This window comes from Tiliqua scincoides, chromosome 2 (genome assembly GCF_035046505.1).
Source record: "Tiliqua scincoides isolate rTilSci1 chromosome 2, rTilSci1.hap2, whole genome shotgun sequence".
Lineage (NCBI taxonomy): Eukaryota > Metazoa > Chordata > Lepidosauria > Squamata > Scincidae > Tiliqua > Tiliqua scincoides.
The window spans coordinates 194252825-194274648 of record NC_089822.1 but is presented as its reverse complement, the minus strand read 5'-3'; the positions used below and the strand labels follow the sequence as shown (position 1 = coordinate 194274648).

The 21824-nt window shown below is 43.2% G+C and overlaps 1 protein-coding gene across 1 annotated transcript in view; it reads left to right on the top strand.

The window, feature by feature from the left end:
• FAT2 (FAT atypical cadherin 2) overlaps positions 1–20377 on the top strand; it is a 73909-nt gene extending 53532 nt beyond the window's left edge. The window contains exons 20-23 of the mRNA XM_066616072.1: positions 9892–10333; positions 13453–13609; positions 15887–16482; positions 19857–20377. Coding sequence (XP_066472169.1) covers positions 9892–10333; positions 13453–13609; positions 15887–16482; positions 19857–20377 — 1716 coding nt within the window. The remainder of the gene's footprint in view (positions 1–9891; positions 10334–13452; positions 13610–15886; positions 16483–19856) is intronic.
• Positions 20378–21824: the final 1447 nt, after the last annotated feature.

The window sequence follows — 21824 nt, the reverse complement described above, 5'->3', positions numbered from 1 at the left end:
ACCCTCACAATTCAATTGCTTACACATTAATCAAATAATATTTGATTATTTGAGACCCACAGCTCAATCCTATGCATGTCTAATCAGAAGTAATTCCCATTATAGTCAATGGGACTTACTCCTAAATCCCATTATAGTCAATGGAACTTACTCCCAGGTAAGAGTGGATAGGATTTCAGCCCCAAGTTATTTAAGGCTTGTCATTACTTCCCAAGAGATAAGAAGAGCCCTGTTCGATCGACCAGACACCCACAGAATCCAACACTTTTTCCCTACAGTGGCTCACCAGCTGTCTCTGGGGAACTCACAAACAGGACAGAAAAGCACACCTCTCTCCCACCATTGGACCCCTGCAACTAGTATTCCAAGTCATATTGCCACTGAACCCATAGGTAGTACATGGCAGCCATTATGACTAATAACAATGGATAGAACTGTTCTCCATAAATTGCCGAATCCCCTTTTAAGCCATCCATTTTTAAGCTAGAGGTCTCACCACATCTCGGGGCAAGGAATTTCACAGACAAATCAGGCTCAGGGTGAAGAAGAACCTCCTTTTGACTATCTTAAATCCCCCACCAATCAGTTTCCTTGGATAACTCCTGGTCCTAGTCTTATGAGAGAAGAAAAATGTATCTCTCTCCACTCTATGCATGATTTTATAAGTTTCAGTCATGTATCCCCTCCCGACTGTTTGTTTTTCCAAGGATTAGGATTGGACTGCAAAAGAAACAAAATGGATACTCTCATTAACATGAAGAAGGCTCAAAAGGCAGGGCGGGATTGAGTGCATTTCTGCTAAAGAAATGGCTTGTAGAGAGTATTAACCAAAGCTCACTTCTTCAAACATGTAGCTAAGCTCAACAAACATAAGCAGCTGCCTCATGATTAGTCAGACCATTAGGGCACAATCCCAACCCACTTTCCGGCACCAACATAAGGGCAATGCAGCTCTGAGGTAAGGGGACAAATATTCCCTTACTTTGAGGAGGCCTCCATGACTGCAACCCAACTGCAGAATGCAGCACATGTCCCATTGGCACAGCTATGCCAAGCGCTGGAAAGTTGTTTAGGATTTGGGCCTTAGTCCCTCCAGCTCAGGGGTGCCCAAACCCTGGCCTGGGGGCTGCTTGTGGTCCTCGCGGACTCACAATCCAGCCCACAGGGAGCCCCCAGTCTCCAATGAGCCTCTGGCCCTCCGGAGACTTGCTGGAGCCCATGCTGGCCCAATGCAACTGCTCTCAGCATGAAGATGACTGTTTGACCTCTCGCATGAGCTGTGGGATGAGGGTTCCCTCCACTGCTTGCTGTTTCATGTCTGCAATGCTGTAGCAGCAGTGAAGGAAAGACCAGCCTTGCTTTGTCCAAGGACTTTTATAGGCCTTGAGCTATTGCAAGACCTTCATACATTCATACAAGTTCCATATCTAATAAATTCATTTATGTAAATTTATTCAAATTTGAAATGTAAATTAATTCAGCCCCTGATGCAGCAGTGTCAGAGAGATGATGTGGCCCTCCTGCCAAAAAGTTTGGACACCTCTGCACTAGCTCAATATTGTCTGCACTGACTGGCAGCAGCTCTCCTGGGTTTCAGACAAGTGTCTTTCTCTTTCCTACCTGGACATGCCAGAGACTGAACATGGGAACTTCTAGAGCATGAGCTCTCACACTGAGCTACAGTTCTTTCCAGTAAAATCCACAAAAAGGAGGAGATGCTTTTATAATAGTATCATGCCAACCCTGAATTTTGGAACTGCAGTTTATGATGACAATACAGTCAAAATAAAAGGATTAGATTAGAATCAGATCATCAGTCCTGCTTGTGAGGAAAGTTTTTACTAAACAGAAAGGGATAGTTAGAGTGATCTAGTAGATGTGGAGTAGGCTGAAAGTATATGTTAGACCAGGGGTGTCAAATATAAGGGCCTTTTTATCAGGCCCTCAGGCTCTCAGCTGCTGAGGTGTTACAGCTGAAATGGCAGCCCAGATGAAAACTGGACTTTCCCAAATCTTGAAATATGATCAAGATTTGCATACTTTCTCTTCTGTCATTTGTTGTTAATGTGTTTCTATATGACAACAGGGTCTGATTTCTGGCCATTAGCTGCTTAATAATGTCACTTTCTGCTTAATGGCATCACTTCCGGCCCTCAGCTGGAGCCCTGAATGCCAGCTTCGGCCCTCTGCATGCAACAAGTTTGACACCCCTGTGTTAGACTATCTGGGCACTTCAGGCTCTAAGCCTCATGCAAACAGGCAATACAAATTTTTAGCCACAGCCCAGCGAATTCCATGCAGAATGAACTTCTTTTCATACTAAATTTGAGCATATTTGCACATCTCCAGCTCATAATGGCATCTCTTTCTTCCCTTGTTCCAAGGAAGGAGGAATTCTGCTGACTGTTTTATGCTCCTGGACATGAGAAGCTAGGGCATATAAATAATTGTTATGTCCCAAGGAAGTTTGTGTCCCTGCTTTGTGCGTCACAGCTGTACCCTCCTTGCTACACGTTGTGCCTATTGCAGTTGGGTTACACCAATGGCCACACCATATTCTCCTCCACCATGCATTCAGAGAACGAGAACAAGTTGTAACAAGCATACAGTTAAATATGCTGAGCGTACCAAGATGACACATAAGGGAGAAAGCAATCACAGGATTACCTTGTACCTGTCTAGGCTTAAGTGCCTTTGTGTGAAGACAAATAGCCAAAGCGCTGAGCTAATTGAAGCTATTGAGGTAGGCTATGCAGTTTGCAGTTACATTATTATGAATATTTTTAAATAATTATATACTTACCCTGTGAATGGTTTGCACAATCAGTCTACCCTAAAATATTTGATTCTATTAATGGCGTTTGTCTTGCATGTCCGATATCTGTTTTTGTTTGTTTGTTTAATTGGAAACACTTTGCAGACAGAGGCTGTTATTTGTCACAGGGTGGCATTCTCAAAAGCACACAGTGCTGATCAAACTCTGATTTCTCACACTGAAGTCAGTGAGGCATTCCTATTATTTTGATGACAAAGGAATGCAAACAGTGTTCAGCATATTTGGAAATCTGACACTGGGGATGTTCATTCCTAGTGAGATTGCAGGCTGTGTTGCCAGCTCAATATTCAATATTGGGGTTTTTGTTAAAAAGTGATATATATGTACATTAAAAAATGTCCCTGCATTTTGGACGTGCAAGTCTCACTGGCTACTTGTAACACCTGGGCATGAAGTATTTGCCTACTTTCAGATTAATCATTCTGAAGCCTTTAACCCAACCTTCAAGTCAACATTCAGCCTATGAGTTAATTCCATTGGGTATGTGGAGGGCCTTGAACATTATTTTTACCTAGTAACCTCCTAAACTATAGAAATGCCTTGTTTCTTCACTGAAGCCTGAGGCATGGTCATAACGAACTTAAAGGGTTCCAATGTCGAGGGGCAAATTCCATTGGTCCTCATGTACCCTTGAAGAATCTGGTCAGGCAGTGGTGACTTGAATGATCTCTGCTTTAATTGAGCACAGAGGTCTTTTTAAAGTTATTTTACATGACTCACTCCTTTGTGAACAACCCATGCGAATGTTGACAGATTGGGAAGAAGGAGAAGGAGACCTAGTCAAGCACAAACATGTGAACATCTATGTTTGTTTCCCTTAATGAGTTTCATCACCAAAGACACCTTGCCAGAATCAGGAACATCTTGATCTGATATCATCCTTTGTTGGCTGTACTTTTGGAATCTTAATGGAATTCAAAGGTGCACACCTCTGCTCCCTTGGCAGTGAAGGAGGAACATCACCTTCCAGATTCATTTTTACGTTCTATTTGCTTGCTGTTCTCTGATTTTAATGGAATTTGCTGTATTTCGGTTTCACTAATTCTGCCTTTAATTCATAATTTTGTTTTATTTGATGTTTTACTTCATTTGATTGTAAGCCAACTTGAGTTGCTTTAGAGGCAAGATAGCAGGGTAGAAATGTTTTTAAATAAATTAATAATAACTTTATATGAAATTCAAGCTGGTAGGAGATAGAGCCCAATCCTCCCCTCCCCATCGATGCAGCCCCACCAAAAAAGCAGCATACTGTATCCAACAAGGGAGCAGATCCGGAGGCTTTGGATGGGAAAGGGGGTACCCCTTACCCCTCCATAAGCCTCCCACTCTGCAATGGGTCTCTTCTGACATGTGCCAGCTCTTTAGCTGGTGGAAGTCTGAGGAACTGGCACAAGCCTGGTGCAAGCTTAGCTGATCCAAGTCTGAGGAGAAGGAAGGGGCAGAGAGGCTGGAAAAGAGGATCTGGTACATACCATTGCCACCAGGTCCAACCCCTCCCGCCATCTCCCTGCTTCCCTTCCCCTGCCCTGTTGCCGCCTCATTGCCACTTCCACCCTCTCCCATCCCCATCATGCCCTCCCCCCACCGAGGGCCCAATCCTATCCAATTTTCCAGTGCCAGTGCATCTGTGCCAATGGGGCATGCACTGTATCTTGTGGTGGAGCAGCAGTCACAGAGGCCTCCTTAAGGTATGGGAATATTTGTTCCCTTACCTTGGGGCTGCAGTGCGGCTGTACCAGTGCTGGAAAATTGGATAGAATTGGGCCCTGACTTACCTTCACCAGTGGGTCCTAACTGAGCTTCTGCCTGTATGTCAGAACATCTTTTGTGACTGCCGTAAGGCAGTTAATGCTGACAGAACGTTCAGCAACGTGATCATTTTTTTACAAGTGCCATCCACATAAAATCTGGTCATGTGCAGTGAAATCTAAAGCATGTTTATTCAGAAGTAAGTTCAATGGGGCTTAACCGCAAGTAGAGTCCCAATCTTAGAATCTCAACCTTAGTAGATAAATTATCTTTAAATTATTCTTGTATCCTTTGTCGTATTTGTTTTTTTTTTCTCTCTATCTCATTATCCAATCCTGTCCCCCACCATTGGCAATGATGCAGCTGTGCCAAGGAGACATGCACTGCATCTAGTGGGGGGCTAGCTATCAGAAGGCCTGACAGTACTAAGGGGAAATATTTTCGCCTTATCTCTCCATAGGCTTCCTGATGGCCTACTGGTCTTCTCTGAACTACACTAGGGGATTGGATTCTGGTCAAACAGCACCTTACACTGAACATAAGTCAAAAACAGTACCTTGCCCTGAGCAGGGAAGCCAGTAGGCAATGTCTGCTGTACAGTAAGCATAGGATTGGCCAAATCAGGTTTTACTGTGCTCCCCTTAATGGATGATTTACCAGGAGGCTGCAGACTCCACCAGCTGTAACTTCCAAACTGTTTTAAGTATTTACAGAGTGAAAAGAAAATAAAAAAATTGGGTATAGCACAGTCCAGCTATTATCAATGACTTTTTTGTGGTGAGTTTTTTAGCTATCTACGATCAATCTTTTCTTTACAAATGCTATAATCCTGTATAGTCAAACTGCTTAAATTCCATTGAAGCCAATGGGATTTAACAAGACTATGTGCAACATTCTAGCCCAGGGTTTTTAATTTCCATTGTGGTGACCCAAGAGTTTCTGCACCAAGAATGACCTTCATTATATTTCCTTCATTTTTTTCTCTTTGTTCTCCTTTTCCTTATTTATTATTTTAAAAAAAACAAACCAAAATAGAATTTATGGTCAAAAGAACCATAATGGTGCTACTGCCTACATGGTGCTACTGTCCACAGAAGTTCATTGTTTCTTTCTCATAGCTTCATGGAAGCTGAATCCTAACTTGTTTCATGCATTTGAACAGTATTGGAGCTATTGATACATTCTTCCCAAGCCACCCACCTTCTGTTTATAAAAGTTCTTCCGGAATTGGTTGCAAAAAGTTTTACAGATCTGGAATGATCACTCATTAATGAACCTTTGTTGATGCCTTGTTTTATCACAATACACCTCTCATTCCATTTGTACTGTGGTGCACTATCTTTTGAGGTTTTTCCCTCATATATTTTTCCAGAGCTGTGCTATATAGTAGATGGAATTTTTCAAATAGTGTATATTCTCTTCACCTGTTTATGATGTACATTCTAGTGAGAATAAACTACATAATTTCCTTGACACTAAATGGATTCTCCAAAAGATAACAGATAACATCCACAGTTTCCGTTCTTCCCATGTTGAGCCAGATCTGCCGATGGAAAATCTTTGGATAAATAGGCTCAACCTGTACTTTGCTCTGTACAAAATCCAATAGACACCCTGATGTTTAAACGATAGGCTTGTTACTTATTTATGTTACCTGATTTATCTAGAAATAATATCCTTAGGAATCACAGTAGATAAAGCAGTGTTTTTCCTTGAGATGTGCCTAAGGCTATAATTCCATCTTTCGTTATACTGCAAAAGTTATTAAAATGAGTCTTGAGCAACCAATGTTTGCAACCACCTTTCTGATACAGGGAAGAAGAAATTTGTGGATTACCTCTGAGAAGCTCTGTGATGCTTTTGTTTCTGTTGCAACCCTTTATGTTGGCGGATTTGGATTAAGCTTGGCTCTGCTTTCTCCAAGTTGGTGACTAGCTAACTCTCACAGTAGGTCTTTTACTGCCACTGCCTTTGCCTCTGTTTCTTCTCTCTGAATGCTCTCTTTGCAAACTGTCAGATGCCATTCCTTGAATGGATTCTGTCAGCACTCTTTCCTGGTGCCAACAAAAGAGCAGTTCTAGCAGTGACAACGTCTTCAGCATTAACAAGAGGGTGAGAACAGAGTATTTACCAAGATGGCATGGAATCATTTCTCAGACAAGCATTCACTTGCATCCAGCCTTAAGAGGTGTCCTGAGTGGCAGTATTATGACTTCACTTCAGCAAAATCGAAGTCCTGGAAATCCCAGGAAGCAAATCACGCCACTAGATAACTGGTGCCCCATGTGAGAGAGCGGGAAGTATGGCACTATATTTCCACCATATTTCCAGCTGCAAAGGTCAAAGAACTCATGCCACAGGGTTGCCAATCAACCAAAAGCATCCTGTGGCCTGGCCAGGTTTTGCTTTGGAAATAGTTATCAGAAGAGTGATGAGCAAGTCTGTTCCTACTCAGCATTCAGTTTTTATGCTGTATTCCTTATGTGAATAGGTGGCTGTCAGGTTCAGCTCTCCTGAAGTTGCCCAAAGTGCTAAATTCTGTCCCCAACTTTGAAAAGTCTCTGAGCTTTGTCCCTGCTCCCCAAATCATGGCCTAGATATTGGAATATTTGATGTCAGGAGTTGATAATTCTGATGGTAAACCATGAATTAAGAGGAGGGCCTTGGCCTTGGTTCTGTTCCTTGTATCTCTTCCTGGCAACTTTTCTATTATAACCTTACCTATGTAGGCTGCATTCTGCACAGGATAGATTCTTATTGTTGGGCATTGATTTTAACGTGTGCCTCTTGGAAGTAGTGGTGCTAATAATCATCGTGTGAGCTCCTGAGTGCTGTTGCTATGTTCCTGCTAGATCCTGAGAGTCAAATTGAATAAGATTCTCATTTTCTACATCTCCTTTCAGTTGGAAAGTTTACAAATATACTCACTTCACTGTGTTGTTCTAATACAACCGGAAATCTGAGAAGCTTGTAATCTCTTTCTAGGCTACCATCTTCTGACTAGAATTTATCTTCTGTGATTTAAGAGTCTGGTGGATCAGGTCCTTCCTGCTCATTCAAAATTTGTCCCTTCTTCCCTTCTGCTTCCTCTGCCCCGCCCTGCCCTGCCCCACCCCACCCCACCCCATCTAATATCAGAGGAAGCAAACCTGTTCAGCCATGAAGCTCTCTGTTGACCTTGGCCTGGTTATTCTCTCTCAGCCTCACAGGGCTGTTCTAAGATTATCGTGACCGCGGGAAGGCATACAGAGTGCCTTGAACTCCTTGGAGAAAGGTGGGATATACACTACATGTGATAATGTAATGTGCACCTTATAGGTTGGTCCCTGTTTAATGTCCCATCTTACTTATCAAGCTTGACTAAAAGCAGCCTCTTAATGATGTTGCCTCTGTGTAATGCACAAAACAAGTTTTGAGACATCTTGATTGACTGTCCAACAACCCCTTTCAGTTGGTAAATCACATATAGCCAGACCTGAGAGATGCAATTAATGCCCTTATATTTGGATTGGCATTTGATGGTCAAAATGACTTACAGCTGTTGCAGTTCATCCTTTTGAGCCTTTGAATCCTTTGAATCCCCTAGACGCCTTTAAAAGGGGATTGGACGAGTTTCTGGAGGAAAAATCCATTATGGGGTACAAGCCATGATGTGTATGCGCAACCTCCTGATTTTAGGAATGGGTTAAGTCAGAATGCCAGATGTAGGGGAGAGCACCAGGATGAGGTCTCTTGTTATCTGGTGTGCTCCCTGGGGCATTTGGTGGGCCGCTGTGAGATACAGGAAGCTGGACTAGATGGGCCTATGGCCTGATCCAGTGGGGCTGTTCTTATGTTCTTATGTTCTTATGAAAAACACAGCATGCATTTTAGGGCTTGAAACAGAGTGAACAGATTACACACAGAGACTCTCAGTCCAATCCTACCCTTCACAGGCCCAGATGGTGCAGCACTGCTGATGGAGCATGTGGTGCATGCTATGGGCTGGTAAGAGATCAGACAACCTTGGAGAGGTAAGTAAAGAACATTTTTACTTACCTCCCAGTAGGCCACCAAGTTCTCAATGGGTCACCTCAGACCCAGCCAGCCCTTTAGCTGGAAGAAAGGATAAAATCTGGTGTGTATGACTGCTGCCAAGATCCTCCCCTCCCACACCTAGCCCAGCCCACTCCCCAAACCGATCCACTCTGCTGTCAACTTACCAGCAATGGTGGTAGTTCTACTGGCCAGTGTCACTCACATGCAGTCTCCAGGGCTTGCAGTGGTGGCAGTGGCCCACAGAACTGTGGAACACTTGCCATGCCAGCAGCCTCAACCTAACAGTGTCAGATTGCAAGATCTGCCAGCAAATGGCCCAAATAAGATTCGGACCTAAGTCAGAGGCATCACCAGAGTTTGTGTCACCCAATGCAAAAGCCGATTGTGTCATCCCCATGATGAACCTTGTCTTTACCACATCATTCAAAATAAATTACAATATCATATTCACAGCCTGTACAGTGACATCATTAGGATTGGTGTCACCTCCATTAACTTTATTTATTTTAATATATAACAGTACAGGTCACCCAACAAATCAGTAACCAACAAAAAAACCAGTGCCAACTTGATGGCACTCACACAACTGAATAAGAGTTCTAGTATTAGTTCTGATACAGGAAAATGAGAGCTGACTCATACTAACACCTTATTGGTTCCCTGCTGTGTCATAATAACATCTAATTGGCTCTCGGAACAACCAGTCTTATTGGTCTGTTTTGAGTTAAGAAAATTCTCTTTGTGTTACATAAGGCAGTTGTGTTTTTCTTTTCTGGTTATGTGGTTATAACGTTTGGCAGATTATAGCTATTTCATCATGGTTTGTTTCATTGCATTCAGCATTAAATTATACATCAAATAAAATATAACATGATGGTATTGAAAATACCAAGATTTCACAATTTTGTCCAGTAGTGGTGTCTCTCTCTCCCACACACACACTCGAGTGTGTCACCCAGTGTGGTCTGTATCCCCCACACCTAGCAATGCCACTGCAGTAAGTGTAACATAGCAAAAATGAGGTGTGTCTATGACAAACTGAAATTGCTGGAGCCCAAGTACACAGCAGATGCTGAAATCAGCATGATTTAGGTCTGCTTTCTTTGTGCCAAATTGTTTTCCATTCCAATGGACATTACAAATCAAAGCCACCATTTGCTTGGGCAATAGAAAATAGCCTACACATTATGCGGTTAGTATTTATATTTTGTTTAAAAGAAAAATAGGGACTGGATATTTTACTCTGGCTGTTTGGATATCTTTTGCAGCTCATCAATGGAATGCCTCACCTTGAGTACAGATGTCGGAGTGGTTTCATTGGAAATCTGTCTTCCGACCATTTTGTGAGTGACAGAGCATGGCATTCCATCTTTCTGCAAGTGATAAACAATTTCATCCATTTGCGTGTTGACAGTGTGGGAAAGGCACTTCTACAACTGCCTGAAGCCTGCAGCATTTCCCACTCCAGGAGAGATCTGCTCATAGGGGGATTTGTGCAGCATCATCAGGTCCAGAAGGTCACCAGTGGGTTTCGAGGCTGCCTGGATGCCATTACAGTTGATGAACAAGAGATGGTGGTTTTACCAAAGATGAAGAAATCTAGAGGGCTTGTGGAAGAAGCAGGCATTAGGCAATGCTGCCCCCACACTGGTGCCTGTAGCAGCAGCCCTTGCCTCAATGATGGGCTCTGCGCGGAGATGCAAGGTAGAGGTAAGTGCATCTTTGGTTTACACCAAATGGGCAAAGCAAATGCAAACTGGTAAAAGGGAGAGAACGGCGAAAATGAAGCTGGCGTGACCATAGTTACATTTAAATGAAAATGACAGAAATTCAAATAGCTCCTGTGTAAATATGTGCCACCAGGGAAGCAGTCGGCTAACAGTGTGACACTAGCAGCTGCTGCCTGATGTCCCTTGTTTGTGTTTGCGTGATGTGCTCATATTCCAATTTGTAGGCTCTATTATCCCTTGAAGGACTGAAAATGCTCAAATTACAAGAACTGAAAGAGCTGCTAGGCGGCTTTGTTTTACTTTGCGGTTTCCTCCCTCTGCTTTCATTCCAATATGCTGAAAACTCTTCTTCCAACTTACTGTCCTCCTTTCTTTTCTCAATAACTGAAGCACTGGAATGCATGTTGTTTGATTCCATTTGTTCTACCAGACAGATGTGGGGGTTTAGTCTATATCACATCCTCTATCTCTCCAACTTCCTCCACTGAACTCAGAGCAGCTCACACTGAGGTTCTCCAGTTATATCCCTATAATAGCCCTGCAAGGTAAGTGAGGTTGGGAGATAGTATTTGGCAAAAGTGAATTTCCTGATTGGTAATGAATTGAAGCTGGAGCCCCTTGCAATGTGCCAAAGAATTGTTAGACATTTGGTCATGCCAGTACAAATTCTAAAACTATAGAAAATTCTGTTTTGTGGTCTTACGGCCCAATCCTACCTTCTCCATAAAGCAGTCGGCGCTCTAACCCCCTTCCTGGGTCGAATCCCACAGCATGGGTCCATATGGACCTGTGGCAGCTATTTAACTAACACAGGCCTGAGTAGATCCTTCATGCACTGCGGAGGCTTACCCCAGGTGCAGGAATGATTGTTCCCTTACCGAGAGGAGATCTCCACAACTGTCCCGTCCCATCCCCCCCGAGCACGCAGTGGTAGCCAATTTTCCACCATTGCATTAGTGGGGGGGGGGGGAAGGAGAGGAAACCATAGGATTGGGCTTTCAGTTATATATATTTATAAAGAGGGCAGTTCAACATATATGACCCAGGGTTTTCAGTGTGACCTAGTGTCCCCAGCATCCTACCACACTCCATGTGAATTATTGAACTGTCAGGGCTAATAAGCAATGACCTTAGTGGAGTAAAGGGCCTGATGTACCTAATGGCAGCTACATGCAGCCTCTTCTCCCCCCATTTCATTTTAATAAGCAGTAAGGAATTTAGAAAATGTAGCATTTGCTCTTTTCCAAGCATTTGCTGCCAAGGAAGAAGGGTGTGGAATGGGTGATAGTTACAGCCTGTGGCTGTGAAGATCAGAATGTTGAGGCTGGCAGGAAGCAGAAGAGGGAAACTGTTGTGCCGTGTGAGAATATTGGAGAGCAGCAGTGACGCTGGGAAGGAGACTTAAATGATAGGGGAGCTCAGAGGCCTTGACTCAGACCCAGGTTGGATAGGTGGAATCTGTGTATTTAATGCAGTGGTGGTGTTAGAAAGCCAACATAGCACAGTATAGTGGTTACAGCATACCCCTTAGTGTCAAACTGGAATCAAGGAGACCTTAATTAACCGTGATGCAGGAAGGGTGATCTTTGTCCAGTCATTCTGTCTCAGCCTAGGCTATCTCACAGGCAATCTGCAGGAAAATGTATTTTAATGAGATCCACAGAAATTATTATTTTCATTCATACTTACAGTCCTGGATATACTAATTTAACTTCCACTCAGAAAACTGTGTTCTGGAGTTGGGAAGAGATAAACCGTAGACTCAAGGTCAACTCAGATTCCATTGCATAATCAATTTGTGGTTTTTACATCCTCTACCGACAGTGTCAACATATTCCACTGTGGGTGTCTGTCAGTTGATGTAGTACATGTGTGAGGAGGAAACATAATAGCACTAAATCTTTGTGTGAAATGCTTCTTGGCTTGCAGAGACTTTTTCTTTCCCTGTCCTGGGGGTGGGGAGGTGAGACTGTGGGATGCATAGAGGTGGCTTTGATACCAGTGTGTGGTAATGGGAGACATGCACTGAGAACTCTTTGAAGCACCTTCTGTGGGCATGTGTGCCTTTGTTGTTTCTGCCTGGGGCCTGCTGCTCAGTTGCATGTCCTAACAGGTGAGCAGCTAGCAAAAGGCAAAGAGCACATGTCCTCCTTTTCTTCAGTTTATTGAAAAAAGGATTAGGATTCCCGTCAGTTCAGCAAGCCTTGTAATTCAGGTGAACTCATTAGACTACTATATTCACCAAAACAGGGTATTTAAGTTCATGTCCTAATAGACTAACTGTACATGCACATGTGTGACACATGCTGACAGTGTGCTTGGGAACATGCATCAGTTCAATTGCTGGCATACATCCGAATAGATCCTTGTAGGGCTTTCCGATGTAAGAGGGGGAAATAGGATGCAGTGGAAGCCTCCGTCATCATTCCCACCCTCCATTCCCACTGGGCCATGGGGTGGGGGGAAACAAATATATCCTAACATAAGTTCCTAAAACTCAACCTTTTACATATTGAAGAAGATGACCTCTAGATACCCACAAGATTCCCTTGCTAAATTTGTTACTAGCAGCAAAATTGCACGGGCTAGCTGTTGGAAGCAGTCTTTCCTGTCCTCCAACCCAGGATACCGAATGTGGCTAACAAAACCTGGGAACTAACCATCACATCAAAACTGATATTACAAATTCAGAAAAATACAAAATATATACCTCTGTGGTATATGTTCCCCTCTCTTTAATTTTCTATAATCCCCTAATGAAAAATCAATTAAACCTAATTTGTACTACGGTACTTTGTTGCTTTGAACCATGCATGTATGTGTGTTTATATGTTTTTTAACACAAGCATGACAATAAATAAAATGTTAACACACACACTCCATAATCATCTGGAACATTTTCTAGTGTCACATGTGGCTAGGCTTTTTTCTTTTCATTATAATTATTACTATTGTTATTAAGAATATTTCTATACTGCTTTCAACAACAACAAAAGGGTTCACATAACAGTTTACAGAGAGAACCAAATAACTAAATGACTCCCTACCCCAACATGGCTCACAATCTAAAAATCCTCTCTTTGTTTTTTCTTTCACTAGGTTATTCTTGCATCTGTCCCATCCAGTTTTCAGGGGACCACTGTGAAGTTGCTGACAGCCTTTGTGAAGACAAGCCCTGCTTAAACGGAGGAAGCTGTACCCTTTCTGAGATAAACAGCTACACCTGCAATTGCACAGATGGGTACTGGGGGAAAAGGTAATAATGCCTTTATGGGGAGAAAGGTGATAATGCTCCCCTATCCATGCTTTTAACTTGAATAGCACATGAAACCAAGGATTAAACCTTAAACATCCAGAAACTGCAGAAGCTGCACAACTGGTATGCATGTACAAGTTTGTCTCTCAGTGACTGCAATATCAAGTAATGACACGCATGCCCAAATGGGCCATCACAGAACAAATACCACAGGTTTTTGTTTCACTTCTCACACACTGCTTGTTGTTGATAGCAGGAAGTCTCCAAGTTTTCCTGAGCTTTGCATTGGGGTGAAGTTAAGCGGAAGTGAAGAGGAACATGATAGTCTTTACAATAGCAAAGCTGGAGGTTAATTTTATTAATCCATTTTATTAAGCCACTTTCTGTGTCCCAGAAGCTCAGCGTGCATTCTGAAATCAGCAGCTGGTATCTAGTGTGGTGAATCTAATTAAGTTTTCATGACTCCTCCTGCACTCCGTCATGAAACTATTACAAACTGGAACTTGGGACTTTGGGATTCTAATATCATCTCTATCTTGTTTTGTTTCTTTTTTTAAAAACTCATCACAATTTATTGTCATTTTGGTTGGACCTAATAAAGGGATGTTATCATATTGAGCTTACAGGAGGAATACACACAAATGGTCACCAGGTGGTGCTTTTGAACCAGCCCATTAGTCTGTTTTCCAGGATTTCCAGGTTGGACATTCTCTGAGAAGAAGTGATAGAATAGTAGCATTATTTAAATAGGAAAGTTTCTTTGGGTTGTTTTTTTTAAAACTGTGCGGATGTTTGTTGCTAATCGGATCCCAGTTATGGTTTTCACTATCAAAAGGAAACTATCAAAAGGAAAAAGAGTCCAGTTTCTGTTCATTTTTGTAGGAGAACAAAAAGTTTTCCAAGTGGTGAGGTACCAAGTGGTTTTCGTAAGTTTATTATAGTCTCTTATTCCAAACATGTGCAGTGTCTCAGTGCCAGCACTAGCCCACACCATTATTAGGTTGCTTGACCTTTTGGGATTGCATGTTCTTTTAGGAACTTGTTGTTGCTTGCCTTGAACCCTTGGGATTAGGCACACTATAAACCTGAATTTATACAAGAGGGTCTTCTCAATCTTTGAATACCCTAAAAATGATAACTTAAAAAATATACATTCGTTTTTTGAAATACTATGATAATTGTTTATGTTCAAACAGGTTAAAATTGTTTTCTTGAAAATTTTCACACTGTTGGAAAAAAAAAAAAAAGACCATTTATGTTTGCGTGTCAGATCACTGTTTCTATTGACTGTGGCAAGATGAACAATGAGAAAAATTAAAAACAAATGTTGGAGAATAATAGTTTTAGAAAATAAACAATGTGTGGCACATTCTAATAAAGAAGAACATTTTGAATTGAAGAAAATGTACAGATCATGTCTCGTTATCCACTGGGGTTCCGTTCCAGAACCTCTAGTGGATAAAAAAAAATTCATGGATTAAAGAACGGTGGAAAAATAGATTTAAAGACCCACTTCCAGGTTTTTTGCCCCCCCCCCCAATTGCTCTTAATAAGTTTGTCTTGACATTCACAGGGGTTTGATTCTGGGACTCCCTGCTGATACCATAAAATGTGTTAAATAAAAGCAATTTTTAAAAAATTAATTGTGGTTTAAATTTACAATTTTTACAATTGTGGTTTAAAAACAGCTTTTCTTACTGTTGTAGAGAGGCAGTCAGCAATTAGAAAGGCAAAGGACCCCTTGCCTTTGCCTGACTCAGCTGAAGAATGGAATGATCAGTTGCATGACTGTCTCCCTACAACAATAAGAAAAGCAGTTTTTAAAACTGTGATTTTAAAGAGATGCATTTTCCCCCTCCTTCAGGGATCAGCATATTGCTTCTCATTTGCAGTGGCCATTTGTGTTGAGTCAAATCCGTGTATGAAAAATCCGTGTAACAAAGTTGGACCTGTATTTTAAAATAACTTTCTGTTAGCAACCTTGTTTTTCTTATCAACACCTTACTCTTTTGAATTGGCTCATCTGAATTTATCTCAGAACCTTAATCCAGTTACCATTAGTTATGATTAAGTCCTATTGAGAAGGGTTTTTAATTAATCATGATTAGGTTGGTTTCAATGAGACTCAGACCCACTTAACTAGCTGGATTAGGACTCAGGAGTTTCATTTCTCTGGCACTTTAAAGTTCTACTGATTTCACAGATAGAGTCTCTAGTATACAGTATGCCTATTGATGCCAAATTGTTTATTGACGTCTTCCATTACCTTCTCCACAGATGCGAAAAAGTTGCTGAGAAATGCCTAGAAAATCCATGTTTGAATGCTGGGCGCTGTGTGAATTCTGATGGCTCCATTCACTGCATCTGCACGAACAACTTTCAGGGGGAATTTTGCACACAGAGGATTACAACCCCAACCATTGAGCAATCCAACTGGATCTTCAAACCTGAAGAGATTGCCCAGATTTTAGCTGGGGTCTTAGGCTTAATCATCCTGGTGGTTGCAGTTGTAGTAATTAGCAAACGCTATTGCCGTAAAGTCAAGGACCACAAGCCAGTGGCCAAGGAAGACCCAGACCTGCTCTCCAAAAGTGAATTCTCCAAAAGTGTTGGTGTTGGCACACAGGGCCTTCCCCCCATTGAGCTAAACATCCTCAGCAATGGGCATCATCACAACCACCTCGACCGTGATGCACTAGACCCAGGCAAGCCTACCATCACACCAGAGTTCATCACCTTCAATACAAATATTGTCCAGAAACAGCGGGGTGCCATTGTATGTAGTGTGGCCCCCAACCTTCCAATTACTGCACCCTCATCCAACTCTGACAATGAGTCCATCATCAAGAGCACCTGGGCTGGAGAAAAGATGGGTTTGTTGGACCTTCTTTCTCTCTCCCTTCTATCTGCTGTATTATTGCCTTTTCAGATGATGTTCTGTTCATGCTAACTGCATGTCATTATTCATTTGTTGGAGGGGATGTCTTACCTTCTGGTAGTGGTATTTTACAAAGATGCTAAGGAGGATGGCGAGGGCAGCACCAAAACTGGTGAAGGAACAAAAGGGGAGGCAAGACCTCAGAACAATAGATGTTCATTGGAGATTGCATATATGTACATGGCGCATGCCTATTTAGGATTCCACATTAGTGGAATAAATTATTAGTATTAAGAAGCTTCATTTTGTGCCCTTGAGAGAAGCTGAAATACATTGGGCATATGCACAGCTTTTTTGTTAAAAAAAAAAAAAAGGTGCAGGAACTCACAACTTGTAAATCTTTTATTTATTTATCCCATGCATGTATACTCAGAAGTAAGTCCCATTATAGCCAATGGGGCTTACTCGCAGGAAAATGTGGATAGGATTGTAGCCTGAGAGCCCAAGCCTATGCATGCCTACTCAGAAGGAAGTCCCATTATATTAAATGGGGCTTACTCCCAGGGAAGTGTGGACAGGATTGTAGCCTGAATTCCCTTGGGATTAGACTGCCAACTTTTTCCACCAGCTCTTACTCCAGTGGTGTTTATCAGCAGGGTAAGCTTCAGCAGCTGGATTTCTGCATATCAACCTGCTGCTAAAGCTTTGCACACTAGCAGCAGGTCGGTTTTGCTGGCTAGTTCACAGTGGCAACCGGTTGACCAGTAAGTGTGGGGCACTTCAGGCTGTGATCCTAGCCACACTTTCCTGGGAGTAAGCCCCATTGACTATAATAGGCCTTACTTCTGAGTAGACATGCATAGGGTTGGGCTCTGAGGCTGTAATCCTGCCCACACTTTCCTGGGAGTAAGCCCCATTGACTATAATAGGCCTTACTTCTGAGTAGACATGCATAGGGTTGGGCTCTGAGGCTGCAATCCTGTCCACACTTTCCTGGGAGTAAGCCCCATTGACTATAATGGGCCTTACTTCTGAGTAGACATGCATAGGGTTGGGCTCTGAGGCTGTAATCCTGCCCACACTTTCCTGGGAGTAAGCCCCATTGACTATAATAGGCCTTACTTCTGAGTAGACATGCATAGGGTTGGGCTCTGAGGCTGCAATCCTGTCCACACTTTCCTGGGAGTAAGCCCCATTGACTATAATGGGCCTTACTTCTGAGTAGACATGCATAGGGTTGGGCTCTGAGGCTATAATCCTACCCACACTTTCCTGGGAGTAAGCCCCATTGACTAATGGGACTTACTTCTGAGTAGACATGCCTAGGACTTGGCTGGCAACTGATGCAGGAGGCAGAGACACTGATGGGAGGGGCTGAGCTGGCAGGATGAGTCCCTCTGAAGCCTGCCCCCCTCCACCCTCCTCTCACCTGCTTGCTGCTCATGGCTGCGCGGCGGCTGCTGGTCCCTATGCAGAGTATAATGGAAAGGGGGTAAAAGTGGCACGGGTGGGCGAGCGGGATCAACGACGTCCCACTGCGGGACTGTCCCAGGAGCAGCTGCGTTGAGGGAAGTCCCATTGCCCCGCAACTGTTTCTGACTCATAGAGCACCATGATTGGCTCACCCCGCCCTGCCTCCCTCAACCCAGAGCCGAATCTCAACCGCCCAGCCGCCCACAAACCCCAGGGCTCTGATTGGCTGAGAGAGGAAATGGGCGTGTCCATGAGAAGCACCGCCCTCCATGGAATTGTGAGTACTTCGTGGGGAGAACTTTGCAGGGCAGATCACGCGCCTCTTCTCTCTCCTTGTAGTCCTGCCTGGTCTTGAGTGCTGCAGGCAGTAGATTGTAGTCCTATCTAAAAGGTGCCGGAATGCCGTTCGGGTGCGTTCTATTAGAAAAAAAGCCCTGGGCGTATGTGCAATAAACAATTTTTGTTCTGAGAATCTACTTGAGGCCTTGCCTCCTCTTTCTTTCCTCAGTTGCAGAGATATCAGAGTTTCCAACGACAAAGACTCAATGTTTTGTCATTGGTGAAATGCAATTCCCCTCATCTCTCATATTTAGCACATTAGTTGAACCAGCATAGAATGTAGAGCCCAATCATATGCATATTTACTCAGAAGTAGATCTCATTATGGTCAATGGGGTTTACTCCCAGATAAGTGTGACTAGGATTGTAGCTGTGCAGTGGGCCCTTGATATCCATGGGGGATCTGTTCCAGAACCCGTTCCCATTTTAAAAAAAATTAAGTGGATGCTGCAATCCATGGGGGGGGGGGGGCTGGTGCAGCACCTCAGTTACTCACATTGGGGTGCACTGGGCCCTCTGGAGGCTGCTGTGGGCCCACAACCCATTCACTGGCCTCCCCACCTGCTCAGAACACCTCTCTGATGCAACTAGAAGCCACTTCCTGTTTAGGCACGTGACTTCCAGTCGCATCAGGGAGGTGATCTCAGGGGCAGGAAGGCCTGTGAGTCAGTCCATGGGACCTCTCCAGCCTCAGAACACCTCCTGGACTCAATCGTAAGTCATGTCTTCAAAACGGAAGTGGCTACGGGTCATGTTGGAGAGGAATTCTGAAGGCAAGGAAGGCCCATAGTGCCTCAGAACATCTCCCAAATGCGATTGGAAGTGGCTTCCAGTTGCGTCCTAGAGGCCCCTCTGAGGTGCAGGTTCGGCATCTTCATATGGTGGAATCTGTGGGTGCCAGGTCCACGGATACCAAGGGCCCACTGTAGTTGTTCAAATATGGACCTCTGTGATTATGCTTATGATATACTGTGTGATGAGCAACACAGCTTTCCCCATTGTTTTGTCACTGTTCCAAAAATTCTTTAGAAACCTTCCTCCTGCACTACTCAAGCACAGGAGCACTCAGGTTACCCTTAAGAAAATGCAGATCACACTGAATTGCTAACTTGAATTTCCATTTCCATCTAGATTTGGGGTTTCTTGCCTTAGCTTATCGGAATTGTTCATAACACTGTATTTATACGTGTGTAATGTATAGCTTCAAGTATTCAGGGCTAGAACAACATGACAGTCCTAAAAGAGTATCTTAGTGGGGTGTTCAGCATGATAAGCGTTTCCAAGTGAGAATAACCTAGTTGGTAAAGTTTTGTTATTCAAACCAATATGATTGCCACATTGTCTGCATCAAACAGATGCAGAAAGGAAGAACTGCACTATTAAGGTTCAAATGATTCCTGCACATTCTTCAAGAATGATGTTGCCTTGTAAGAGCTGATGTGTTGATAGCCAAACTTCTTATAATCACTTGATCATAGGCAGAAAAGATGGAGATGGCTTGATATGGCATGACATTATTCACTGAGAGATATTAATATGCTTCTGATTTTGTTTCAGTGTACCCAGGAGAGACAATTTACTGGCCACCGAGGTACCAACCAGCAGATATCCAAGAATATCATCAGTACGAAGTTATTCAAGGTCCCCTCCCACCTTCTCCACGTCATCGTCCTCCACCTTCCATAGACTCGGATCCAGCTGGCCTTTATGGTGGCTTCCCTTTTCCACTTGACCAAAGCAACAAGCGAGCTCCTATCCCACCCCGCTATAGCAACCAGAATCTGGAAGACTTTTTACCTCCCGGTTCTGCGGACCTACCTGCTTCCCAGTGTCAGAATGAATACACTGCCATTAGTTACTACCCTTCTCAGCTTGTAGAGAAGGAGGGGCCACCTTACCATCCAGACAGCGGTTACAAGAGGGTAAGCATGAGACTCAGTGTGGCTCAGCCTTCCTATGCAGACTGTGACGTGAGGCCTGCATCCAATGTCAGAACTCAGCCCGCACTGCCTCCTAACTTCGAGGGCTCCGACATGGTGGAGAGTGACTATGGGAGCTGTGAGGAGGTCATGTTTTAGTGGGAACTCTTCCATGAAATGAGAAGGAATATTGCACAGCAGATTCCATCTACATCCACAGTACATTTGAAGGAGAGGCAACTTTCTTTCTTGGAATGTACAGCTTTCTGTCATTTTCTTAATAACATCATCTTCACACAGAATAATATGGAAAACTATCATTGGTGCTTCTGCCTACAACTCTGCCGCTTTGGCTTGGATTCCAAATGGACCTTGTTGCTGTTTTGAGATGGATTACATGCGAAGAGAAACATAAAGGGTGTATACTGAGAAATGTAGAAGACTTTTCATCCAACACAGACAGCAGATTTTCCTTACTTGTGCCAGTTCCATTTGCAAAACTGCAGCACTGTCTCTCCATGCCTTGCACGGGAGTCTTTGCCAACAGGTTCTGCACAGAACTACAATTAACTGTAACTAAGGCACAGCAGGCACTTGTGGTGGTCTGTTGCCACAGCAGCAGAGATCAGGGTTGAACTGATTGGTTACTGTACAGTACAGGGAAATTTCAATTAAAGTGTTGCAAAGCGACAGTGGGAAAGCTCTTTGCCGTGCCTTTGGTTCTAGCAGTAAAGGTTTTGACTGGTCTACAAACTTCCCGAAGACAAATGTGGGGGTTTGGAGGACAAGCTGCCTCCATGTCTCCTCACTCCTTTCATAGAGAGCGGCATTGTATTGTCACATTCTTTCATATTTTGGTGTGTCACGCTCAAGCCCTTTGATTGAAAAGGGACTGGAGGGACATAAAGAAATAGAAGAATCACACATTTTTATCGGACAAAGGGATGCTAAGTATAAGGTGTCATCGCCTTTCCTTGCTCCCCAGATGGTTACAAGTCACTGACAGTGGAAGGTTATTGATGATGAGAGGTAGCAGATGAAAAGAGTGTGTATTTTTTCCACTAGAAATCTGTCACGCCTCCCTTTGGACCCTAAGCCTTGACTTTTGTTTGGAATTCTTTCTATTAAGAAAGAAAACAAGAAGTAACTCCATATCAATCAAATTAAGAATCTTAAAGCCAGAGGTTGATGGATGCAGATCAGACTGGTTCCTTCTGATCCTATCATTCCCATACGTAACCAGAGTCTGTGTTTTGCACCATCTCCACATACTTGCCCTAGGAGGCAGTGAACAAAATAGAGCACACTGGCTGCACTTAACATCAGCTTTAGTGTGTACCATGAACCAGAGGCATCTAAGAATACTTCCCATATATATGGACACTTTGGTATGAGAGAGTGTGTGAGAGAGTCTGGGGGCAAATGTTGTCATACAAAAAGAGTGCATGTACACCTGCATCCCAAAAAGAGTTGTGGAGAAGATTATTTAATATAAGGCTGGCCTGTGTATTTTTAAAGCTTAGTTATGCACTATTTCTCTGTGAGAGTTTATTGTGTACATATGTTTATTAAAAGCAATAAAAGAGACTTTTTTAAATGTTTTACT